The 26,311-nt window shown below is 35.4% G+C and overlaps 1 protein-coding gene across 5 annotated transcripts in view; it reads right to left on the bottom strand.

Annotated features, from left to right (window-relative positions):
* Positions 1-1,793: 1,793 nt before the first annotated feature.
* LOC114336805 (tyrosine-protein phosphatase 10D) overlaps positions 1,794-26,311 on the bottom strand; it is a 365,560-nt gene continuing 341,042 nt past the window's right edge. Inside the window, exons 18-20 of one of the 5 annotated variants that reach the window (XR_007698102.1) lie at positions 22,611-22,846; positions 16,895-17,058; positions 1,794-8,158 (exon numbers count right to left, since the gene is read on the bottom strand). Coding sequence is in view for 3 of the 5 variants with exons in the window: in XM_050650569.1 (XP_050506526.1) it covers positions 8,155-8,158; positions 16,950-17,058; positions 22,611-22,846 (349 nt within the window). In the remaining 2 variants the exon portion in view is untranslated. The remainder of the gene's footprint in view (positions 8,159-16,894; positions 17,059-22,610; positions 22,847-26,311) is intronic. The other 4 variants (XR_007698103.1, XM_050650569.1, XM_050650570.1 and 1 more) reach the window with 4 other exon arrangements.

The raw sequence follows: 26,311 nt of genomic DNA, 5'->3' as shown, positions 1-26,311 counted from the left end.
AAATAGCTATTAGCTATTCAGTCATACCAATTGTGTTTGAGTTTAAGCTCATTTTAATGAATAAAAGCAGCTTTATGCATGGCATATCTCCTGTCTAGCCTGACCTTTTTACATCAGAGCTATTTCTGTGCAATTTTTGATACCACTTTCGTTGTTGCCAACAAAAGAAATATATTAAAACATTAACTTTAGATATTTCATTTGTAAATTTCAGTCCAATATTAAATGTATTCAACTATAAATCACAAATTATTATTACTTCCAATAAATAACATTTAAATTTACACAGACTGTAAATTTTGTTATATTGGCAACATGAAATTTGACAAGTTGCATCAAAATAGCATGAAAAATATAACATGTTTTAATTTTTCGTTTGGCACAGGAATTGCATGGAAATAGCGCGTGGGCATGCGCAGTTGCGTGATCTGTCTTGCATGGCTCTTGCATAGCATGGAAATAGTATAATGTAAAACTGTCTTAAATGAAATAAATATAAAATTGTAGTTTCGCATTTAATTAATAAAAATTCAAACTTCTGCCTATGATTACTTGTCAAAAAGGTTGACGTTGACGTAAAAACTACTAGAGACCTGAAAAACGTCAACTTTTTTGACAAATAAAGCATAGGCGGACATTTGAATTTTTATTAATTAAATGCGAAACTACAATTTTATGTTTATTTAATGTATTCACCAAAATAAAAATCAACTTAAACCCAAAAAAATTAGTATGACTGAATACGTATTTTAAATACCTTTTAAACGACGTATCACTTGCCATAAGGTCCCATTTAAAATTATCGGTCACAGAGGTTCTGTAAGTCTGTAACGTCATCTGTCACTATTACGTCACCTGTTATGACTAGTTGAGAAGCCTACGCATAGATATAATACCACATAGATTAGGCAAGGTCCGAAAAATAGCGTAACGCAGAGCAGTTCAGGTCGGTGGTCTATCTATCTCTCTCTACCGGCGCTTAGCTTTCTCACTCTAGAATATGATGCTGCCTCTGTGTCTGTGTCGTTCCATTACTCCCACCTCTTGGTAGATACGCTCACACTCGTACAACAGACAAAGATAGCTAGACCATCGTACTTGATATTGGCGTTACACTCCGATGCATTGAATGGCATATCCCTAGCCTGGTCTATTGTTAATATGTCTATGAGCCTAGTCCGTTTATTTCCTCCCTCTAAATTTCACTAATATAAGCATTGTTTATATAGGGAGATAGTTGGTCAGCCCAATAGGTAAATATGTTTGATTCAAATTGAGACAGTCACCAGATGTCCCCACAATTTCTGTCAGGGTCGCAACGTCAAAATGCATAGACACCAAGTTGGATACGATCCTATTCATAACACCCCAACTCGCACACATATTTTAAGAAAAATAAATATATAGAAAAGTATATTTAGAAATTGAAATAATGATGTCATATATGCATGACATCATTAATTCAATTTCTAAATATATTCTTCCATATATATATTTATTTTTCTTAATATGTATGCGAATTGGGGTGTTATGAATAGGATCGTATCCAACTTGGTGTCTATGAATTTTGACGTTGCGACCCTGACAGAAATTGTGGGGACATCTGGTGACTGTCTCAATTTGAATCAAACAAATTTTCCTATTGGGCTGACCAACTATCCCTATATTATAAACAATGGTATAACCGTTCAAACGATACGAGGGGGGAACGAACTTTTGACTAGCACTGTATAATATGAAATACATATCTCTATGTTTGACTTTATATTTGGATGTGAAGAAATAAAACTCGGTTTGTAGATAAAATATTTTAGTTTTAGTGTAAAATTAAGTACAGAGCACAATACAAATAATAGGTTAGTCTAAAATTGAAGCATAAAAATATAACAAGTTGTTTTTACTTAATTCTATTCGTATAGAAATTATCACAGTATCTTACTAATTTAAAAATACAAGTTATTTGACAAATTCAATACATTTTTATTATTGTAACTGGTCCACAATATAAAATACCGTTGTCTAAAATAAAATGTATCAATTTACATAGTTATTAAAAATAAAACAATCTCGTAATGATTCTTTTCAGCTTATTACCGTTCAGGGCCAATTGGGTAGCCATTTGGAGAAATATTTAATAGAAAAGCTGATGGAACTGGGCACATGTTGTTCTAGCATTCAAGAGACAAGTTAATTTAAAACACTTGCTGCATCATGTGTTTAATTGACTAGTTTCTCTCATTTTGAGAACTTTTTTAGAGCCTCAATCAGAAATGAATCTTAATATGGTCTACACGAGCTCTAACAACTACCTATATGTTGGAACAAGCAGTTATTTTTCGAATAAAATGACAATTTACCTAAATTTGTTTTAAATGTAAATATGAAATTAACATTTTTAATGATGTATGGAATTGTTTTTACGGTTTAATTATATATTTTATGTTGATTACTGTTCAATTAATTGTTTAATAATCGAACTGCTGACAACTAAATATTGAGTGAGTCAGTTTTATTGTGAATAAAATGGTTCCATGACAATTCGTAACAGCGACAGTTCGTAACGGCGACACTTCGTAACGGCGACAGTTCGTAACTATACAAATTCGTAACGGACAATTCGTAACCTCCAAATTGAATTATTCTGTTTACTGTTGTTAACGTGGAAATTAACTGTTATTACAGTTATAAATGAAATTATGTTTATCAATTTAACGAATCAGTATCAGGATAAACATTTTTAAGGCATTTCATATTTCGTGTTTCAGAATATAATAAAAGTAGGTAAACCAAGTATTAAAGTATTACAAGCCATCCCTCTTATCAACTATAACCGTTGATTGAATGCCCCAAAGCTATTACTAATCACAAGGTTTATTATAATAACAGGTAATTATAATCTTTCCCCTTTACAAAATGTTTATTTAAAAAGTTTGGAATGTCTAAAGACGGTTCTCAGATTAAAGATTTCAGGAATTAGGTACTTCATTGTTCCTTTGTCTAGGTATATGCAAATTTAAGGAACAATAAGAGTGATAAAATTTTTATAAATAATGTTAAAAGTTTCTATGTATTTAAATAAATTTGTTTGTGTTTAAAGACTTCTAAATATTCTAAACACGAAATGTAAAATGTGTTAAACATGTTTATCCGTACTGATTCGTTAAATTGATAAACATAATTTCAATTATAACTAATATCAGCTAGTTTCCATGTTAACAAAAATAAACATAATAATTCAATTTGGATGTTACGAATTATCCGTTACGAATTTATATAGTTACGAACTGTCGCCGTTACCAAGTGTCGCCGTTACGAACTGTCGCTGTTACGAATTGTCCGTTACCAACTGTCCGGTTACGAACTGTCGCTTTACGAGGTGTCTGGTCACGGAATAAAATACAATAATGGCAAGTGGAAAACCTACTGATGCAAAAGTGGGAGAAAGTATTATTCATCAATGTCACAAAGGGAAAACAATGCGTGAAATTTCCAGTGAATTGACTGTAGCAACAACTACTGTGTTTAATATAATAATTAAGAAATATGGTGAACCTGACAGTATTATGTACTCTACGCGATAACTCCTAGATGAAATAGAGAAACTGGGATGAATGTTTCCAGATAATGCTGTCGCAAATATATCCACAAAGGCGGTCTCAGTTTTTATAAGGTATGTCTGATAGGTTCTTCTTTGCGATATAAATTTTCTATTTTTCATTTATTCGAATAGGCCAAAGAAAAACCATTGTTGACGGAAACTCAAAAAAGGAATCGTTATATTTGGGCTAAATCAAAAATTTCGTTGACCAAACTTAATTGGGATAAAATATTATCTATTATAGCGACTAAAGCAAATTTGATGTCTGTGTGAGAGATTACCAAAAGCGTGTGATTCGGGAAAAACAGAAACATTCCATAAAGATTGTCTCAAAAAGAATGTAAAGTTTCCACAGGACATCATGGTGTGGCGTGTGTCGACCAAGTGGTTGGGAACTTTACATTTTATTGAAGGCATAGTAAACTCAGTCAAATATCAAGATATCCTTGGACATTCGTTTTTACCAAGTGCGGCAACGTTATATCCATCCGGAGATTTTATCTTTCAACAGGACACCTCTTGCCATATGGCTAAATCTACCACAAAAAGGATGGGAGAACATGACATTAAAGTTTTGTCACATCCTTCTAGCAGCCCGGATCTTAATCCAATGGAGACACTTTGGCACAAAATGAAACGACGCCCAAGAAATAACCCTCAGCGTACTTTGCCATAACTACGTGTTAAATTGCAAGAAATATGAGATAGTTTCACCCCTGAATTCTGTGAAGGCCTAGTTGATACAATGCCTAATAGAGTTCAGGCTGTTATTCAAGCTAAGGGCAACGTTATCTACGCCTTGTCTATTTAATTTGTTAAAAACCTCTTGTTCCAATATTTAGTTGTCAGCATTTTTTGATTATCTAACAATTAATCAAAAATCAATATAAAATATATAATTAAAGTGTAAGCATAATTCTACACACCAAAAAAGTTGTTAATTTCATATCTACAATTTAAAAAAATGAAATAAAAGAATTTAGGTAAATTGGTATTTTCTTCGCAAAATAACTGCTTGTTCCAACATATATTTGTTAGGGCTCGTAGAAAATAAACTTTACAGCTTACAGCGTACTACTCGCAGAATTCCCTGCGACCAAATCAATCTAAAATCAAGTCTGCTCCTTTCACCTTCGCACCAACCAAGTATTCACAGTGAACACACAGACCAACCTATATATCTTAGAATAACTCTGGACCGGTCCCTCATTTATAGAGAACATTCCATTAAAACGAGAAAGAAAGTAACAACTAGGAACAGCATACCCAGGAAGATAACGGGAAGTAAAACAACGGCACCCCTAACAACACAAAACATTCCAGGAATGTACTATCAAAGTTCTATTAATGTTTGAATGTCCTGGACATTCAAGGAACATTCGGTGAACATCTGATTAAATTATCGGTGGAATGTTACCACAAGACTTTCTATGAACATACTACCAATGTCCTATATTTTAAGTGAGGCCATTTACTATTCAATTTGCGTTCATTTTCAAATTTGCCGCTCGTGTTCTATGTAAGTAGGGTCGCATGGCGCGTGGTCATCACATTTTCACATTTCATGATAACCTAAAAATTTATGATTGGTTGTAAAATGGAAATTAGAATTAGAATTAGTGGCTTTTTTTTTGCTTTTCTGTATGTTACTTTTGCTCTGACTGGGTCTCTTTTGTTTAAACAATTATGTAAGTATAATAAAATCCGTTTTCAATTTTCTTTATTCTTTTGATTTTTAATTGTAAAGAATAGAAAAATTACCATTCATTTTAATTTTTTTTAGAATCAGCTGAAAGTGTTCTATAAAAAAACTAAGAAGGAAACGTAGCCTTGTGGCTATGAAAGGCAAAAGAAAGATATATGTAAAAAGTGTATTGGCTAGTTGGAAGAATTGTCGATGCATAATAAGTTATTACTTTATAAACAAATATTAATACCTGTATGGACATGGATGCCCACTATGGGGGTGTACTAGACCAAGTACATTCAATACAATGTTTATATTTATCAAGGATGTATTATTTGGTATGGCCACATATACTTATGGTATATTGTCGGTGATGTGACAATACCTTCTATCTGCTTTTTCATGAATTTTGTAGGAGACGAAAAACCATTTTTAGGGTCATCTCCTGTTTTCACATGTAAATTTTGACATGTTCTGTAGTAAATAGATAGTTGAATTTAGTACAAAACATGTCAAAAAATATCATATGAAAACAGGAGGTGACTGTAAAAAATGTTTTTAGTCTCTCTTACAAAACTCATGAAAAAAACAAATCGGAGGTATTGTCACATCAGCGACTATATCAAGAGAATGTCTAAAAATATACTGTGAATGTCCAAAGAACATTCGTAGACATTCATGGAATGTTCCAACAAGACATTCAAGGAATGTTTAAAATGCTGACGCATGACTTATGGGACATTTAGGGGACGTTCTTGTGCTTTTGAGGACATTTCAGGAATGTTTTCAATGTCCTGTGTGTACATTATAGGAACATACATGGAATGTTTGGTGTTATTAGGGACAAGCATTGTGTTTTTCAACGGGGCAGATCTGCCTACACCAAACAAGTTAAAACTGCGATAAATGAGACATGCAGGATAGTAACGGGATGCATGAAACCAACGCCACTCTCAAATATATATAAAGCAGCGAGTTTTTCAGAACCCTCAGCACGCAGAGGCGTTGCAGAGCCCATAGAGAAAATTAAACAAATCGCGGACGAGCGGCATATCCTATACAAAGCTCGAACGCCACAAAAGCGACTGAAATCCAGGAAAAGCTTTCTTGAAACGGAGCAGGATGAAACCTGAGAATTATCCTCTTCCCCAGGTTCAATGGACCTGCCAATCCCTAGACATTAAAACGTGGAAAACTGTGAATAGGATAAGAACGGGGGTCGCTCCAGTAAAATCAAACATGGTAAAATGGGAGAAAATAAACCAAGATGATGTGAACTGTGACTGTGGAGAAATACAGAACATGGAACATATTACATGGAGAAACTGTCCTCATCGGTGTATCCTCGGAAGATTTGTGGCTAGCCAACAAAGATGGAACTGACGTAGCCCGATACTGGTCCAAAATTCTATGAATTACATGTCCGGACATGATAAAGTAAAGTAAGTACAGAAATAAATTCTTTGAGAAAGAAATTTTAAACAAAAAAAAAAACACATTTTTATAGATGTCGGCTTATTAAGGACTATAGAAATTGGTGTTTCTGGAAGATACAGTTTCTCAAATATTTCAGCGATTAGTACGTAGTTCAGAGAGCCACAGTGGTCTCTATTTTTTGCAATTTAAGGTAGACGATGCCTTTGTATTATGTACACTCGGTAGTGGGAAGTTTGAAGATCTTCAATCTACCACTATAAATAAGCTGCAATATTGGGCAAAATATCTCATAATATGACTGGAGCAGACTTTCAGACAGAAAGAACAGGGCAATCATGACTTTTAGGGCGTAATACACATTTCTACATAAAGCGAATTACAGAAATGCTGAATGTATGTATATGCTATAGTATGATATGCATCATGCACCGTATTCTCACATACAGTTTTATTTTATTAAAAAATAAATATATTTTTAAAACTGCTCAATATTATTTCTAAAAACCCAAATTAAAATGCAATAAAAGAAAGGTTGGTTTCAGGGAAACTAAATTGTAGACACAAACCTAACTAGAGTGTCAATAAAAGTGTTGTGGTTATGCACACATTATTATGTACATAACCTAACTTATTTAAAAGTTTCCTAATACAATTTTGAACCATAGACATAATACCTAGGCTGCGTGCTGCAATCTAAACCTTTTAGCACAGTGCGACAGAGAAAAGTTTTTGTAAATAGGGTATACGCATCTCTTTCTAATCGGCGGCAGTGGGAAAGTCACGTGGTGGATAAACACAATGACATTGGAGAAACCCCGTTGATTAGAAAGAGATGCATATCCTGTTTACAAACACTTTTCTCTGTCACACTGGGGAAACAGTATTAGATAGCAATGCGCAGTCTAGGTATTATGTCTATGTTTTGAACAATGTAATATTTTTACTATATAATAACCTCTAATTAGGGTTTTCTCGCTGGCTGGGTATTTCTAATTACATATTTGTAACAATATCTAAAATGGGCCTAGAGATATATGGATCAAAAAATTTTGACCAATTCACTTTTTGTAAACGTCAATATATATTTTAAAAATTCTGTAGACTATACATTTTAATTTGAACAACAAAACAGGTAACAATAATTGCTAAAATTGATAAAGAAAGCAACATACATAACCAATAATTAGGTTCCAAAATAATTGGAAGCAATAATGTTTCCTATTTGTACTTCTACTATTGTACAAAATATATAACAAATAGTACAAAATTATCTTTACCAATTTTACTTTTTTATACTGAAAAATAAGTTATTAACTAGCAAATATAACCTTCATGTCATCGTTTAAAACATGCTTCATCAAAGCTACCTAGTGATTATTTTGTTCATGGTTGATAGAAGTTTTTCTACATTCCTGACTCGGCTATACCTTCATCATCTGTAAAAAAAAATAAGATATAGATATTCTACAAGATATGAAAATTATTGAGTCAAGAATAAACTTAACAAAAGGATGCTTACATATTTCAAAAAAAGACAAAATCGTTTAATTTTTATCTATTGGTATCTGTCACATACCAAACATGAAACAGATTGTAAAACTTTGGTAGTAAAAGTCGTAAGAGTAGAAAAATCAAAATATGAGAAATCAAATACGTAAGCTCCTTTTTTCATCCATCATGCATTATTGAAAGACCCTATATTTAACAAAACGACTGAGACGTTATTCCTTAAATCTGACCAATGTCCTGTAAATACTTTTAGTCAGATTGTTAAAGTTTTAAGTAACGTACTACTACTTTAGTTTTGCAAACAAGCACATCTATCTAACCAGTTTTGACTATTTTTTTCACGATCCATTTTAGGATATCCGAGTTACAATACAAGAATTTGTGTAATGTTGATTTTCACAGATTGTCTTTAACTATAATCTATTAAATCTACATGCCCTTTTACAATTTTTATCACAATTTTGTACTTCGTAATCAATAACTTTTTTAAAATACTGTTGACATTCTTTTTCTCTTTTCATTCTTGACCCCCTGGAGGGAGTGTGGTGGTCATCGTGATGTGTATTGTCTGTCTCCAAAGGTCTCTGTTTATGGTAATTCCTGTTAACTTATCTTTTTCTTCATGTGCCATCTTCTCTAAGAAGGTCGGCAGTCATCATGGCAATTCGCACTTTCGATACCGCTGTTCTAAAGAGATCAGCAGAAGTGCAGTTAAACCAAGCTCTCAAATCGTTTAACCAGGAGATGCATCTTCTTCCACGACTCCTTCTACCCTGTATTCTTCCTTCTATTATTAATTGCAACAAGTATAACGCTCGCCCCTCATGATATGTTCCAGATAATGCAGTTTTCTAACTTTAATCGTGTTCAAAACCTCTCTTTTCCCATTCTTCTCAACACCTCGACATTCGTGACTTCATCCATCCAACTTATTCTTAATATCCTTCTGTAGATCCATACCTCGAAGGCTTCTAATCTGTCGGAAACATCTTTCTTTAATATCCAAACTTCCAACCCATAAAATAATACGCAGAACAAGTAGCATCTCAGAAGTCTTATCTTTAAAGAAATTGTAATCTCCCCGCTACAGAATACTTTTTTCAGTTTGCTGAAAGCATTTCTTGCCTGTATTATTCTCATTAATTATTGTACCCAGATATTTATTTTTTTTTTCACTTTTTTAAATTTGTTCTTCATGTATTGTTATGCTTTTTTGGCGCTGTTGGGCTCTTGTTATTATCATAAATTGTGTCTTTTTTGCGTTTAGGGACATTCCGTTTTCTTCGCTAACTTCTACCACTCATGCACAGATCTTGTATATTCTTGTAATTTGATCTTGCTAAGAATCTTTCTAGTGACCTTCTACCTTTCCTTGAATAATAAGTCTGCTCTCATAACCTGTTCACAGTATTTTAATGGTTGGGGCTGGACTTATTCTCATTTAAAATTGAATTATTTGTACTGAAGTCGGTCCACAGAATTTGCACATTCAAACATTCTTCTTCAAGAGAACATTTCAGTTGCACCTATCTTTCTTCTTTCCGCTTGTTTTAGGGTCCAAGATTCACATCCGTGTGTCAGATTTGGCAATATTAAGCAGTTGCTCATTCTCGTTTTTACAGTTATGAAATTTGTGAGTCCTTCCATATTTTGGCCATCTTTCCTACTGTGACTTTTGCTAGATCGCATCTACGTTTTATTTCTTCCTTCGATTATTATGTATCGCATTATTTTACTGGCATGTGAGATAAGGGAATAGTTCTATCGATATCTAATTTGTAGAAACTGCCTTTCTTATAATATAAGATTCTATATATTATATTGTCGTTATTGTAGATTTTATTCAGTCGTCAGGCCATTGCTTGGAATGCCATATTTTGTTACAGAGCAACTGAAATAATTTTATTCCAGTTTCTTCTGTGGCTTTGAGCATTTGTGCTGTTATCATATCTGGACTTGGTGCTTTGTTATTGGGTTTACTGATCGCTAGTCTTATTTTATGCTCGAGTACCTATATTAGGTTCTTCTTCCATTCCATATCATTTTCCTGCTATATCTTCTCTGTTGGATCTCTTGGTTCTCAGCGGTTCAAGTTCTGGCTTTAAAGTCTTTTTATGTCGTTCTAAATAGATCTCTAGGCTGATTTTTTTATCGTGGCTCTGATATATTGTGATATATTTTGTTGTTTTTATATTTTTATTCTTTTACATTTATTCCATGACATTATTTTAACATTTCTATAATAAGGTCACTTAAAACTTAAGAAGCGTAGACAATCTATACTTTATGTGACCTTTATTTTAGAACTTACAAGATGATCAGATTTTTTTTAGATTATGATTAAGTACCCTTTCAGACTAAGACACCGGTGTCCGCCATCGTGCAGCAAAGCATTGTTTTAAATGAACGACTACAGACGAGCCACTTTTGAGTGTCTGGCTGATTTTAGTGGCTTATGTTTTGCTGCAATTGAACACCGGTGTCAGACACCACACCAGTGTCTTGGTCTGAAATGGTACTAAAAGACAACTCTTGAATGGATATATTAGTTTACATTTCAGTAACATACAGTAGTTGAAGTCTGCAGATGATGCCTTTTCTAAACCTTGATAAATAATTCTATGCATATCTACTAAAGACTCAAAATATGTATTTTTGTAATTAGTAACTTTAGACGACTATTATTATAATTAAAACAAAAAAAGAACATGCTTCCCATAATTCCAAACATTTTGATAAAAACATGCAAATAATTTTCTACAGATAACACACTGCAGTTTTCCATGCAAACAAAAATAAACAGTATTTTTTTAAAATAGTGAAAAAGTATTTAGAGTAACAATTAAAAAAATCTTAATGTGCTATCTCTAAAGGGTCTTTCAGTTACACAGGAAAGTTACTTGTTTTATTAACTGTTATATCATAAGTGTATATTATTGCGATCCATTTTTTTACAACTTCGGAAGATGAAAGCATATAGTGTTTATAAAAATAGAGTGTAACAATGACGCATTCAACGAAAAGATCAAACTATAATAATTATAGTTATTTTAAGTCTAGTTCTAAGATTACACTTTAGAGTTAGAATATTTATTTAATCGTATTAAAGCGGTCTGATAAGTTCTCAGTCTCGGGTAAAGATGGCAGCACTACTTGTGTAGTACCCCTTACGTTGATACACATGTTCTTAGACGTTATATACAACTTTCAATTCTAATCTTAGAAAGCTCTCGAAACTAGTGTTAGAGAACTATTGCACTCGAGGATTGTCGGCAGAAAAAAGACTGTTCATCAGTGTCCAGTACACTGCCTAATCCGCCCCCAAAGCGCCATCATGGCGTCAGAAACAACTGTTTCTGATGCCAATACCAACTCTGGAGAGGATAGAGGGGAGACTATATCCCTCTATGACGATCTCCCCCCGGTCATCCCTAACCTCAAGTGGTATGACATGTCAAATCTCGCAGTATCAGACGATGCTTTTATCGACAGCGATCACTTCAGCCATGTCATGGCACACATGATCAAATTCGGTGCCCAAAGGTACCCTGAAACATGGAATCAGACCATGGATATCTTATATAAAAACAAAAACGAGGCTCTGGTCAAATCCTTCATGGCCAGAGCCCCTACAACTTCTAAAATCACTCCGTCAACGGTCATTTCCAACTCAAATGACCAAGTTGATATTTCAAATCAAGAAAATCCATCTCTAACTAAAGAATCTGAATTCCAACTACCAAAATACAACACGCGGTCTACCAAAAAATACAACAAAAATTTTCCTCCACTACCATCTAACTCATCTTCTTCTTCCAAAAAAGCTGCTGACGACACAAGCGAAAAAGTCACTGCTTCTTCTTCTTCTACCAAACCCCCTAAACCTGCTACCACAGCATCAGAATCGTCCACCAAACAGGCTAAATCCTACCATTACAAAATTATAAATATCCCTAATTCTATTAACTCCCAGAGGAAGTTAAGCGCAATCCTCAACTCCAACGAAATTCTTCGAGGACACATTATCCTCTTGACATTCATCCCCAACTCTCAAATGGCATATCTTGAAACCGACAACCAACTCTCAATCGAAGATATGAGCCGAAAAATACAAGACAAGACAGGAGATATCTCAGTAAAAATCGTCTCCAAATTCCAAAACAACAATCCGTCCAGAACCAACAATCCTAACCCTAGCTCTACCTCTAAGCCACCTCAATTCCAACTGGTCGCTACCAACATAGACGTTGAGATGACCGAGGAAGAGATGAAAGTGGCCTTAGAGGAACAGGGCATTCAGATTTCCTCTGCTATCCGCATCATCGCCAAGAAAGATCAACGCATCACAAAACTCATGCGCATAAACTTCACGACCGAGGGGCAATACAACTTTGCTCTGGTGCACGGCATCAAGATCGATCACCAGATCAAGAGGTGTGAAGCCCCTCATGCCTACAGCCTGTCTCGTCCTACTACTAAGTACTGCAGCCGATGCTGCTTGTCTGGACACGACATAGCAGAATGTCGTGACAGACAATCCACATGTCCCAGCTGTGGTAGCAAAGACCACAGATTCCCCAACTGCCCCACCAGGGACACCCCAAAGTGTCCTAACTGCGAAGGTCAACACACGGCCTGGTCTCCTAAATGCCCACAAAGGCAGGCACCTCCCACCAGCCACCAAGACACGAAACCTGTCTATCCTGGAAAGAAAATCCCCCCTAAGGAGCTTACCGAGGAAGCCAAAACCCTTATCACCATCCAGACAATGCTGATGGCTAACGTTCTACCAGACCGCAGAAATCTTATCTGCAAGACCGCCTCTGAACTTACGCAATTAGCGTACGGTCACTCTATCGCCTTCACCGATAGAGACAACAAGGTTCACCTGACCTTTGTCCCACACTTCTAAAAGGGATAACCATGCCTATGGACTGTGTAATAGGAACAGTAAACTGCAATAGTCTCAGCAGGAAGAGACACCTTGTCAAACACCTGCTGACGACTTACGATATCCAAATCCTTTCACTTATTGACACCAAATCCAAAACCACACCTAATTTCACAGGATACACCTCGTATCATAATCCCAAAAGCCAAACCAGCAATGGTATTGGCCTCCTTATCCACAAAAACATCCCTACAGCACCTCACACTATCCCTCCTAATATCCTTATCCCTGATATCGACTTCATTGCAGTAGACATGCTCCAAAATAACGAAAAAATAACTGTAATCTCGTACTACAAACTTCCAAACCAGCCCCTATCACATGAGCTTGTCGAGTACTTTTCTTCACTGGACAAAGCTATTTTAATGGGCGACCTCAATGCAAGAAATACTCAATTCGGTGACATTCATACAAATCCTACGGGCAGACAACTCTCCAATCTAATTCTAGAACTGCCGATTTTCAGAATCACAAACACTGAAATAACGTTCCTGAGCCACCTTGGAATGTCCATCAACGATCACATACTGTGCACGGAAAACATCGTGGACAGGTTCGATGATGAATGTTTCATAGGGGACTCAATTACGTCAGATCACGTCCCATTACTAGTCAAAACAGGACTATGGACACCTCCACCCAAACTCACATACATCTACAAACGAGATTACAGAAAGGCCAATTGGGAACTTTTCAGAGAAATCGTATCAAATAACATTCCTCAGTTAGGTAACATCACGTCAGCACAAGATGTTGACTTAAAAATCACTGAAATTGAAAGCCTTCTACAAGAAGCTTCACAATTAGCTATCCCAGAAACGAAACACAATATATATACTCCAACTCTTCCACAACATACCATCGCAAAAATCAAGGCAAAGCGACGTCTTCTCAGAGAGTATAAAAGATTTCGTGACCCAAATATCAAAACAGAATATAACCGTCTCTCGGCTGTAATCAGGCTGGAAGTCAACACCCACAAAGACAGACTTTGGAGGGAGGCGACAGCCAGCCTGGACTACCGAGATGCCGGTCCATTCTGGAACAAACTCAAAATCCTAACGAGACAAAAAATCAAAACAGATTCTCATCTCAAAGTAAACAATCAAATCATTACCAATCCTCAAAACAAAGCCGAAATTTTCAAACAGTGTCTACAGGACGCATTCATTACACCCGAGAATCAAAATTTCGAGCAACAATTCCGAGTAGATATCGAGCAAAATGTACAACGTATTCTGGACACTCCAGACCCCTTAGGAGGGCCCAACTATCCCCCGATAGTGGCCCAAATAGACACTGAAACCGTCAGGAAGCTGTGTAGCTACGGCAAAAACACAGCACCTGGCCCTGATGGCATACATAGGAGATGCCTCAAACAACTTCCAGAAGAAATATTCCCGCTGCTTACAAGAATTATCAATGCATGTCTCTTACTGGGACATTTTCCAGCCCCCTGGAAAGTTTCTAGTACAATCATGATCCCTAAAAAAGGGAAACCCTCTACTAGCCCTGAATCCTACAGACCAATTTCACTACTCAACACTCTAGGCAAGATCTACGAGAGGCTCCTTAAGGAAAGACTCGTAGAACACCTAGAAACACATAACATCATCCCCAGTTTCCAATTTGGATTCAGAGCTAGTCATTCCACACGTAATGCATTGGTAGAAGCAGCAACTTTCGTTTCTCAGGCGATGAATGAGCGCGGCAGGCTGGCAGTCGGCATCTTCCTAGATGTACAGAAGGCATTCGATCAAGTCTGGCATGCTGGACTGATCGAAAAACTACATCGTGCCGCCGTGCCCATTCCATTCCTGAGAATCATTAATTCATACCTTTCTGCTCGAACTATTCGCGTAAAAGTTGCAAATTGTCTTTCAGAACCTTTCACTCCCCAAGCAGGAGTACCTCAAGGTTCCATAATTGCGCCAATTCTTTACACAGTCTATAACAGCGACCTTCCTAGCCCAATCAACCGCACGGAAAGCATCCTACTATATGCCGATGACACAGCCCTAATCTCCACTGGCCCGCCTCTGCGTAAGAGGGGGGAGATCTCTGTATTCGACAAAGCTCAAGCACAGCTCGACAGAACTGTTGAGTGGTGTAATAAATGGAGAGTAACCCTAAACCCTACTAAAACTCAACTCATACTATTTAGACATCCAAACAACAATGCTGTTCCCCTCGAGCAAGCAAATCACATTAGACTCAACGGAGAGAGGCTCGTTTTCTCACCGTCTGTAACCTATTTGGGTGTTGAATTTTACAAGACACTCAACTGGGACAGAGACGTCAAACTCACTCTAAACAGAGTAAGAAACAGAGCCAATCTCCTGAAATGTCTAATGGGACGAGGGAAAACAAGCAGGGTTACTCTCTTACACACCTATAAAACATTCGTAAGACCAATAATCGAATACAGGGCTATCCTCTACTCTACACTAAGTCCGAGACTTATGCACTCGGTCTTGGCTACGGAGAGGAAAATCCTTAGAAGGATTATGGGCGTGGAATTCGACTACCCATCGGCAGATATTCACAGACTTGCGAATATCCCCTCTATCCAGGATAGAATCCACCACCTTAGCAGGAATTACGTAATTAGAACTATCAATAGTACAAACACCAGGGCAAAGGAGGTGCTTAAAACACCAGCAGACCGCAGAGGACAAATACTCACCAGAGTTCCAAAAAATAAAGTTCCATTCCTGCCGGCTAAACTTCTCAATTTAGCTGGCAACGAACTTCCTGATGAGTATTGGGACGTCCTAGAAAACATTCCCTACCATTATCGTAGACAATAATAGTCTACACTCCTAACGCTGATCCAAAGAGCCGTTCCTAAAAACCACTGAAGACTTTAGAGCTTGTGTCGTGAGCAGTGACAGCACAAAAACCCAAACACAAAATAAATAGCATGTCATACCCCTCTGAGCAAAACCCACACCATTCGTCTGGACAAACCCAACCGTCAACCACACAATCGCACCCACAACGCAATTTTTCTCAAAAAACCCCCGCAACAAAAAAAAAAAAGGGGGTAAAAATTCGTCCCTTGAAGAGGCCCCAGGCCTAAACGAGGTTTAAATAACAAAGGTGACTATTTCAATTCTCACCGTGCAGGCCAAGTTAAACGTAACCTCGAAAGGTATTACCTAATGTTTTAATAATATTAAAGGAAAGCGTTTTGGTCACGTGTTGGTCATATGTTGCATTAGGAATTGATCGAAAAGGATTTATAAAGTGATTGGAATTATTGTAAATAATTTTGCCGATTGAATTGTCAACGTAGGAAAAAAGTACTATCGTGTACTATAAAGAACTGGAACATCTACCATATTTATCATATCTGGCTCCAGATCTAGAATATTCTAAAAATGGAAGACATTTTGAAGTTTAAAGATTAAACAATAAGGTATTTATTCATCAAGAAGAACTTTTAAAATAATTTTCGTTTTGCAATCAAGCTTTTTAAATATTTTATATAAAGTATTTTATTCAAGAACGCTTTCCATCGTCCTTAAAGAGATGATCAACAAAAATAAGAATACATGTTTCAGTTAACTTTTTTGTGCATGAATACATAGCATTTTAAGATATTCATATAATATACGCGTTAATTTTAATTCACATGTCACTGAAAGACCCAAATTCATAATCAGTTTTATCAACCAAACCATGCCAAATAAATGTAAGGTACTGTTACCAAAAGTAAAAGAGGTAATAAGCATTACAGTTGTGCGCCTCGTTAATTGTTCTACCTCAGTTTTTCCCCTGGTGCAAAATCCGAGTCAACTGTAGCACCAACACCTTTGCCTGAACCACAGAATAGCAGCTTTTTACAACGTCTTATAAACACAGAAACCATTTCTGCTAGCACAAAAATGGAGTATAAAAGCTTCTAGAGTAAAGGCCTGCATAGAAACAATGATAATCGACAAAATTTGTATGGTAATGACTTTTTTTTAAGTTTTTGTAACTATAAATATGTTAACATAGAGAATGTATTTATCTGTGTTGAATAAAACTGTGTATTTTTACATTTTTGTGTTTATGATAAGCCTAATAATCAACTGTTTTCTTCAATGTCTGTCTTTCTTTCTTCACTGATTCATCTTGCGCGTAACCAGAATTTCTTGGTCAACATTTCCTTTCTTTAAATAAATATTTGTTCCTTGTGTTACTTAGACAAGGCGAAAACGGCGGGTTCGTTGGAAAAAATATTCCCATGAGAGTTTTTTGCATAATTACATTCGTGAGACATACCAGAATAAGGTTCAAGAAGTCACCCACGCGAAAAGTGGTCCAAATTTATTTAAACAATTTTTTTAATCATATTGCAAAAATCAATATTTTCGGCCCGGGCAATTTTTTTAGGTTTTTTTGGACCATTCTGGACAAAAAACGTCTCTTATAATTTTTCTCTAAAGTTGATCGTTTTCGAATTACAGTAAAACCTCGATATAACGGACTAATTGGGGGGACGGGATGTCCGTTAAAGCCGAAAGTCCGTTATATAAAAATATGTTTAAAATCCATCAAACTTTTTTTGTAAATAAGTACTGTATTTGCATACAGTGTACAAATCTGTAAGTTAAAAAAGGAATCAAGTTTGGTTTGCTACTTTTTTACTTTTCTACTTCATCTAAAAACTTTCTGCAATATACTCGTTTGGTTATCTAAATTATTCAGTGATCCATGGGTTAAATAAGCAATGCATTTTTTTGGCAAAAACATACAAATAAAGTTGCCGTCTTCTAAATGTCGAATATTTTCAAGAGGGTAAGCAGGAGATTGTCTAAAATCAATATACATTTCACCTCTTTCGGCGGAATTTCCAGTTTCTTCTCTTGAAATTTTCTCACTGCAGGTACCAATTCTTTAAAAAACCAATTTTTGAAAATATCTGTGGTGAACCATGCCTTATTAGAGCTATAATATGAAACGGGCAGATGATGGATTATATCTTTGACAACTCTAGGTTTACGAGATTTGCCAACAATTATAGCAGTCAATCCATGCGATCCATCAGCATTAGCATAAATCACGGCCGAAATCCTGTCCTTGCTGATTTTTTTTTCAGAATTCGACTTTTCATTTTTTTTATTCAATTTTTTTACATTTGATCGGATTTTTTGTCCGTTATATCCGAAGTCCGTTAAATAGAGGTCCGTTCTATCGAGGTTTTACTGTATTAGCAATTTAAAATTGAAAAAAAAAAACGAAAAATGGCAATTTTCAAGGCTTAATAACTCGGTTAAAAGTTATTATTATGAAATTCAGAAAGTGACTAAATCAAAGTTTAAAGCCTCCCTTACAAGATCCTGAAGACCGTTTTGTCATTATTTTATTACTAAGATGTTAACATTTTAATAGCTTTGTTCGCGGAGACAGTCCATGACTGGTTTCTGACTGATACGCATGCGCAGTTCCGTTTTCAAGCGCTTAAAAACGGAACTGCGCATGCGAATCAGTCAGAAACCAGTCATGGATTGTCTCCGCAAACAAAGCTAATTAATTAGTAGCAGTAGTACACTGTAGTACCCAAATATAGAGAACAGCAAACCAAAATTATACTACTTATCAACAGAGGGCGCTGAAATAATTCATGGGTTTTATCGTCTTCGATTATATGACAGTAGAATATACAGTTCTTTCTATGTATATTCACAAATTTAATTTACCATGACCGTTAAAATTCTCCAAAATTCTTCCCCCAACCATTTTTGCTTATAAAAATTCCCCCAGAGGCTTTCAAATTACCCCAAAAATGGGGGTAAATACCCCAATCTGGCAACTCTGAATTTTTTTAGCGGCTTCTTGTTCTTTTTGTGCAGTTCTGCAGCTCTCTTTGCGCAAGTCTGAGTTATGAAATTGTTCGCATGAGTTTGTGTGGGAATTTTTACCAAGCATTTTCTAGAATGCAACCTATTATTCGGTTTTTAATTGTGCTTTTTGATACACTTAGAACCAGGTTTGGGAAGTTCTTGTTGACATTCTTACGCCAGTTTGCTCCCGAACCAACATTCGTTTTTAATCCATGTGTGTACCAGTTGTGGCCACCAGACTTTTAGGCCCGGCGCAAATTGAACCTAAGCGAGATACAACCTGCACCGGCTAACTGCGTAGACAGTTTTGCGCATCCTACTATCAGTGCCTTCGTTCGCAGGTCTCGCTTGGGAACGTTTGTCATCGGCGTACAGTTTTCTTGGGCCGTGGGACGCGTGACTCACCGCCAGATGTTTATTTTTACTTGTTTTTGTTTGCGAGATGGACTTATCTAAAATGAATACGGATGGTACCTAAGTACAATTTATTATGATAAATAAAAATATTAGCATAGTCAACACGCCGAGTGAAAACTGCGTTGTCTTTGTCATTAAATTCTGATAACTTTTGGTAGACTAAATAAGCGGCGATACGAAATTAATAATCAAAGTTATGCCTTTACAAAAACACATTGTTAGAAAAATAAGGTGAAAAATTATTCATGTTACTTAAAATCGTGATCGATAAAAATATCGTATTACCCTCAAATTCAACTTGTCGGCATATTACATTTTTGTTTATTATACGCCGTCTACACTCTCGCCGAAGTCGATCGAAGTTCAACAAGTACGAGAGTGTAGACGGCCACCTTGTGCAACTTTGCCTCACTTCGATCTACTTCCATTCTCTGTCGGTCTGGCGCGTCCGAGTCAAAGGGATCTTTGTCGGTATCGCACCGCTTTTTGTAGGTATCGCACTTCCTCGCGAAGTAGAACGAGTGTGTAGTGACGGTACTTCGGACTTCGGTCAACTTTCGCGAAGTAACTTCGCCCAGAGTGTGGTGCTCGCTTTAAACGCCGTCTACACTCTCGCCGAAGTCGATCGAGGTTCAACAAGTACGAGAGTGTAGACGGCCACCTTGTGCAACTTTGCCTCACTTCGTTCTACTTCCATTCTCTGTCGGTCTGGCGCGTCCGAGTCAAAGGGATCTTTTTCGGTATCGCACCGCTCTTTGTCGGTATCGCACTTCCTCGCGAAGTAGAACGAGTGTGTAGTGACGGTACTTCGGACTTCAGTCAACTTTGGCGAAGTAACTTCGCCGAGAGTGTGGTGCGCGCATCTCATATTACATTTTTTATGCTTAAAAATTAAAAACGAAATATGCAGATAGTGTTATTTTTATGACCGATTAGTAGCGGAGGGATTATGAATTATTATGACCTGCAGTAATTGTAAACGATTGCGATCCTGCAGTAATTGTAAATGATTGTGATCCGAGCAGTAAATTGAGGAATATGAGTTATGACCGAGCAGTAGGGGAGAGATTTTTTAAATATGTAGGTATTATGTGCAGAAATAAAATACTCAGTGTAAGGTATCTTTTTATGCACCCGCTTATGATAAAATTCGATGTTTTCGAAAGTCATACCGCTACGAGTACTAGGGACGTGTAAGATATTTTTAAAACGTTACCAGTTACAAGTACGAAAATGCCGATTTTAAGTTGCCTACTCAATTCAGTACAGGGATCAGATACATCAGTATTTTGTATTCAGTATTTGTACTCAGTACCACTGAGAACCGGTATCAAAAATAACCCGTTACATGTCCGCACTGATTTTGCCCGTCTCTATTCGCCACGTCGATAGCCAACGGTTGGGTTGGGTTGTGTTCAATATGCGGCACGCTAGAAAAATAAATGCACGGGTCAACCGTCCCGCCGACGCAGGTTGTGTCTGGCTTAGGTTCAATTTGCGCCGGGCCTTAATGTCGTCTGGGGTCATTCCCTATTTCTCTTGTGGTTCGCTCCATCTGGAAAAGTATGTTGATTCTATATTTGTTGGCCATGTGATCTGTTTTCATCTTCATGTATAATTCAGTTATATTCACGATACTGCAATACTCTCATCTATCTGGAATATTGCCTAGGTTTTCTTACAGTCTACATGAATGCATTCTAGCTTCTCACTTAACTATGATATGCAAAGGAGAAAAATCCAATAGAATTTTTTTGCAGTAGTTGGTGTGAATGTCATACCACCCATTTTTTCGTGTGTATATTTGAATATACGTATACAATTTATGTACGTATAATCATGTATAATAGATCATTTGAGAGCATACACAGAGTATTTTTAGACGTTTAGACTTATTAAAACAACATCAATGATTTTTAAAACTAAATACGTACATTCAACAAATAATGCAAAAAAGGGACTAAATATAAGATTATCATTGCTTCTACTCTTGTAATTTAATCAAAATGATTTACATATAAAACAATTAATATGATTTCATATATACTTTTAATTTTGTTTTTCTTTTTTAATGGCACATTTTTTAAATTGTGAAAACCGTATTGAGCCGTTTGGAACATATTTTAATGTCATCGAGCTTTTAAAGAATTTTGAACATATTTTGGATCGTGTTTACTGAAGGTATTATTTTGTTGACAAAATTAAATAAGAAACTTTACTACTCACAATAATATCTACTAGATAGGTTAAAAAGACAACAAATATAACTAAAAAGGTTAAAGCTAAGAAATTATTGAAGTGGCAGAATGTTAAATCGAAGAAAAATTAGTCCTAATATAAAAAGGACGCAAAATGAGACGCAAAAACGATGAATTAAGAAAATTAATTAAAATCCTCATGAATGTTAAGGAATTCTAAGAACACAACGAAAACGAAAAAAAGTAAACAAATATAAATGGAAGATTTTGGAATGATATACATCTAATCTAGTTAATGAGAATAAACGACAATTTTAATTCAAAATTCGACTTCAGAGGAAATTAAAATTGTGGTGTATTCCCATTAAATACAGCAAATAATCGGAATGTAAAAAGAATATATTTTCAGAATCATATACAATAATTATAATAGAATATATGGTACACTAAGAGGGGAAAATGACTCTGTGAGTTCTGCCAAAAACCAGTAACCATTTCAAGGAACTTATGGCTCGTGATATATACATTATTTTTTGCCCTTCCTGAAGCAGTATAACTTAAATTAGTTAATATGTCGGTATAGATTTAAAAATAATTGGTAATGTCACAATTGACTGAAAGTGCTAGTTGAATATTTTATTATTACTTTATGTCGAAAGACAAAATTATCTTATTTCCAGTACAAAAAACTATTTTTGTATTTCTAAACGCATTTTATATTTCTTTTTTTATATAAAATGTATTTTTATTTATATTTTTTACATAAAAGGTATTTTTGTGACGAAATTTAAGAAAATATAGCAAATCAAAGAAAATATACTTTAATTTAGGAAGAGCAAAAAACTAAAAGACCAAATTTGACAGGAAATTATATTTATGCCATAACCTATACATCAACATAAACAAATACCATATTTATAAAAATCAAGACGTATTAGACTACAAAAGCGAAATAACAACATAAACATTTATCACATACCTTCGAATCCTTGGTTTTCGTGAATCTCTCTAGGAGATGTCGTCAAGTCTATACCCTCTAACACTGCCAAAAGGCACTGGTGAATACAAATATATTGTTGTTCAGTCTGGACCATCCACACTCTTTCTTTTCTCATGGCGAAAACTATTCCAAATATGTCGACGTAGTCGCACTTTAGAATTTGTTGCAGGATTCTATCTAGACATATAAATGTCCCTGATCGACCAACTCCAGCACTAAAATGTATAATTTTTTTAGCTTATATACAAGAAACTAACTATTGCATTTAATAAAGAAGAGAATTATGAATGCTTATTATGAATTCGAAGAGAAATGAATAAGTTAAACTGAATATTCTTTTAGAGTCGATTGCTACGCTGACGATGCTGTCCTTATCGCCAATTATGAAGACAATCTCCAAAGGCTACTGCATGCATTTAATACTAAAGCTAAAGAACTAAATATGCTCATCAATACCGAGAAGACTAAGTGCCTAGTAATTTCCAAAGAACCGATAAGATGCAAATTAGAAATTGACTCCAAAACTGTGGAATAGGTGAATCACTTCAAATATCTTGGAGCGGAAAGAACAAGCTATGGAAATCTCTCAAAAGAGGTCATAGAACAAAACAATGAAAGCAGCTAGAATCTCGGGATGCCTGAAAGAAATCGTATGGAAGAACAAATATCTAAATACTGAAAGCAAAGTCAAAATATATAAGACAACAATGAGACCTATTATAACACATTATGCGGCAGAAAGAAGACCAGACGAACGCTATTAAATACAAATGATGAGAACACTAAGACGTATACAAGGCAAAACTCTACGTGACAGAATAAGAAGTGAAGACATCAGACAAAACTGGTCTGTCAGACAAATACAGGACATAGGAAGGTGGGTCAGACTCAGACAGAGACGAAGATATTGGAACAAACATATAAAGAAAATGGAGGACAGCAGACTCGTTAAAAGCGCAAAAATGAATAACCCAGTAGGCAAAAGACCACAGGGTAGACCACCAAAACGATGGCGGGAATGCTGGACCTCATCGTCCAGGGAAGACTTGATGGCAATGAACCTACTAGCCTACTAGCATAATCGATCATGCTAGAAAGAAGAAGAAGAAACTGAATATTTAACATACGATTTAATGTTAAGTTTCAAATGGGACAAGCAAAGAGCTAATTCTATATCGCTAACACTAGGTCACCACTATAGGAAAATAGCGTAGATAACAGTTTACTTATTCCTCCGAATTTTGTCTTCCAGCTAACAGCAAAGTATATTCTCATATAAAAATAGCATTATCTTGCACTAAATGTTGCTGAAGAAGAACAATGAAATTTTAGAGATGGCAGGTCTACTAACTAATGTTTTTATTATAAAACAAGTATGGAAAAATTAAAAAATTTAACCAAGAGAAATATACTCCATTTATACATTTTGAAAAAGCCTTATATACAAATATTATACGAACAGGATAATTTCCGGCTCATCTATTTGCCACTGTGTTGAAGTATTTCAAACTCTTGCTATCATCAGATGCAGATTGCAAAAGAATTCATTGTAGGTGGTTTATACACGTTACAAACCGAAAGAAAAAAATGTGTAAAAACAATAAATACAACAAACAATAAAGGTTGCACGTAATTTTCCCCTGGTTGCCATATTTTAAATTTGAAAAAATATGTAGGAAATAGTCAGATTTTTTGACATGCCATTCCTATTACAGCGAGCATTTCATTGGCTAGAATTAGCGACGAGTAGTTTATATGACGTCATTATTACATTTGTTGAGATTGGAAATTGTAACTGACGGCTTTCATAATATTGGAGGTTAAAAATATAATGTCAAAATATTGTTTTCAAATTATAATCTGGGAAGACGAAATACAGATATATTATTGTTTTAATATAATTTAATCAAAACATCCAACAATTTGAATAAAAATCAAATCGAGAAACTAAAGCAACATAATTTAGTGTGTAGACAGTTTCATGGGACAGTTTATATTTTAACCAACCTCACATCTATAAACAAAAATCTTCTATAGGGCTTTTCATCGATTGTCATTTGTTTCGAGCTTCTGTCATGTGTCACATAATATTAATACATATACGTCATACGTCTTTGGTTTGTATTATTGTATATACCAATAACGTATGTCGTAGATATATTAATATTATGTGACACATGACAGAAGCTCGAAACAAATGACTGTGAATGAAAAGCCCTATAGGACAACACAAGTTTGACACTTATAGTACAGATAGTTTTATCTTTGTTTCACATTCTTAAAGACAAAGAGAAACAGTATAGCAGGTAGCTGCTGTGGTAAAAAAATAATGTTTATTTATTTGGCAACAGCGCTTTCGTGCTAAACTTGACAGTAGCGAAAAAACTAATGTGTATATTATGAGGAAAAATGTGTTGAATTTATTTGTCGTCAAGTTTCCACCAGTGGGTTGTGATATCATTAAATCTATGACGTGCACGTCTAATTGTTTGAATTGGAGTCAAAGGTGTAGCAAAGTTTGAGGCTACAACCAACAACAAATGCCTAAACCTTGGAGAGAAGAAGATTAAATATTATAGGCATGTAAGGGATGTATCGGGGCAACGTTTGAAAGAGGAGATCCTAAGTTATACCACTATTAACAGGAATGGAAAAGAAATTTAAGCATTTTATTTTGAGACAAAATTTATTTTTCCTTAATGCCAAGTTACATGCATTAAGGCTTAAAAGAATTAAGTTTATTGGTCCAAGGAAAATAAGTAATTTATTATAAATAAATGTACTGCAGAATGATAATATTTTTCTATCCCCCAAAATTTGAAACTACATTTTAATGACTTTTACTTGAACATAATGTCTGACCTGTGCATAGTTCTGCTATTGTTACAGCTCTATCGATTCTATTTTTTCTCGGCGGATAATATTGACAAACAAAACAATTGAGTGGCCACTTTTTTCTACCAATCGAGCTCCAATTGATTTTTTTGTGTGGGGATATGTATGTCAACAAAATGATCATCTTCATGAAAACTCAACGTTTGAAAGAACTTTGGCTCATGAGAATTAGAGGCATTTCGTGATAGTTTAGTGATCTTTAATACTGAAAGATGTAGTATTTTGCAATCATTATTAGGTTATGTAGTCGAAAGAATCACCTAATAAAACATTTTTAAATAAATATAGTCATTTTTATTTGGAAGACAAAAATTTTCTTATTTCGTATTTTCCTGATTTATTATCCAGATTTAGCCGTATGGCTGGCTCTCACTCCCTCTAAAGAGGAAAATGATACCTACGGTAGCAAAAGGGTTGAGCGCTGAGCGCTCTTTCCGTGTTATTGAGTCAAAGGTGACTTGGTTTGCTGGAGTATCTATGAAGACGACTATGGTATGCTAACAATTTTCGTACACATTTAGACGTCGAGAGTAGAAAAGCTTTCTGTATAGTCTTATAGAGATGTTCATCCAGACCCAGCTTCTTTATGTTTTCTAGGAAGTTCTTCGGAACGACTTCAGTAATGGACAGAATAATAAGTATTGTCTGGGTACGTTCGAAGCGATCTTTTCATTGTATTTAACACACAGATTATTGTTGTTGGGTAGTATGATAGCTGTTCTATTATGTGCCACTGTGTGGTCTGTGAGCACAGTGCAGTCCTAGTATGGCTTGTAGCTTATAGT

The sequence above is a fragment of the Diabrotica virgifera genome, chromosome 5 (assembly GCF_917563875.1).
Source record: "Diabrotica virgifera virgifera chromosome 5, PGI_DIABVI_V3a".
Lineage (NCBI taxonomy): Eukaryota > Metazoa > Arthropoda > Insecta > Coleoptera > Chrysomelidae > Diabrotica > Diabrotica virgifera.
The sequence above is the reverse complement of the archived record's forward strand: the minus strand, read 5'-3'. Positions and strand labels throughout refer to the sequence as shown.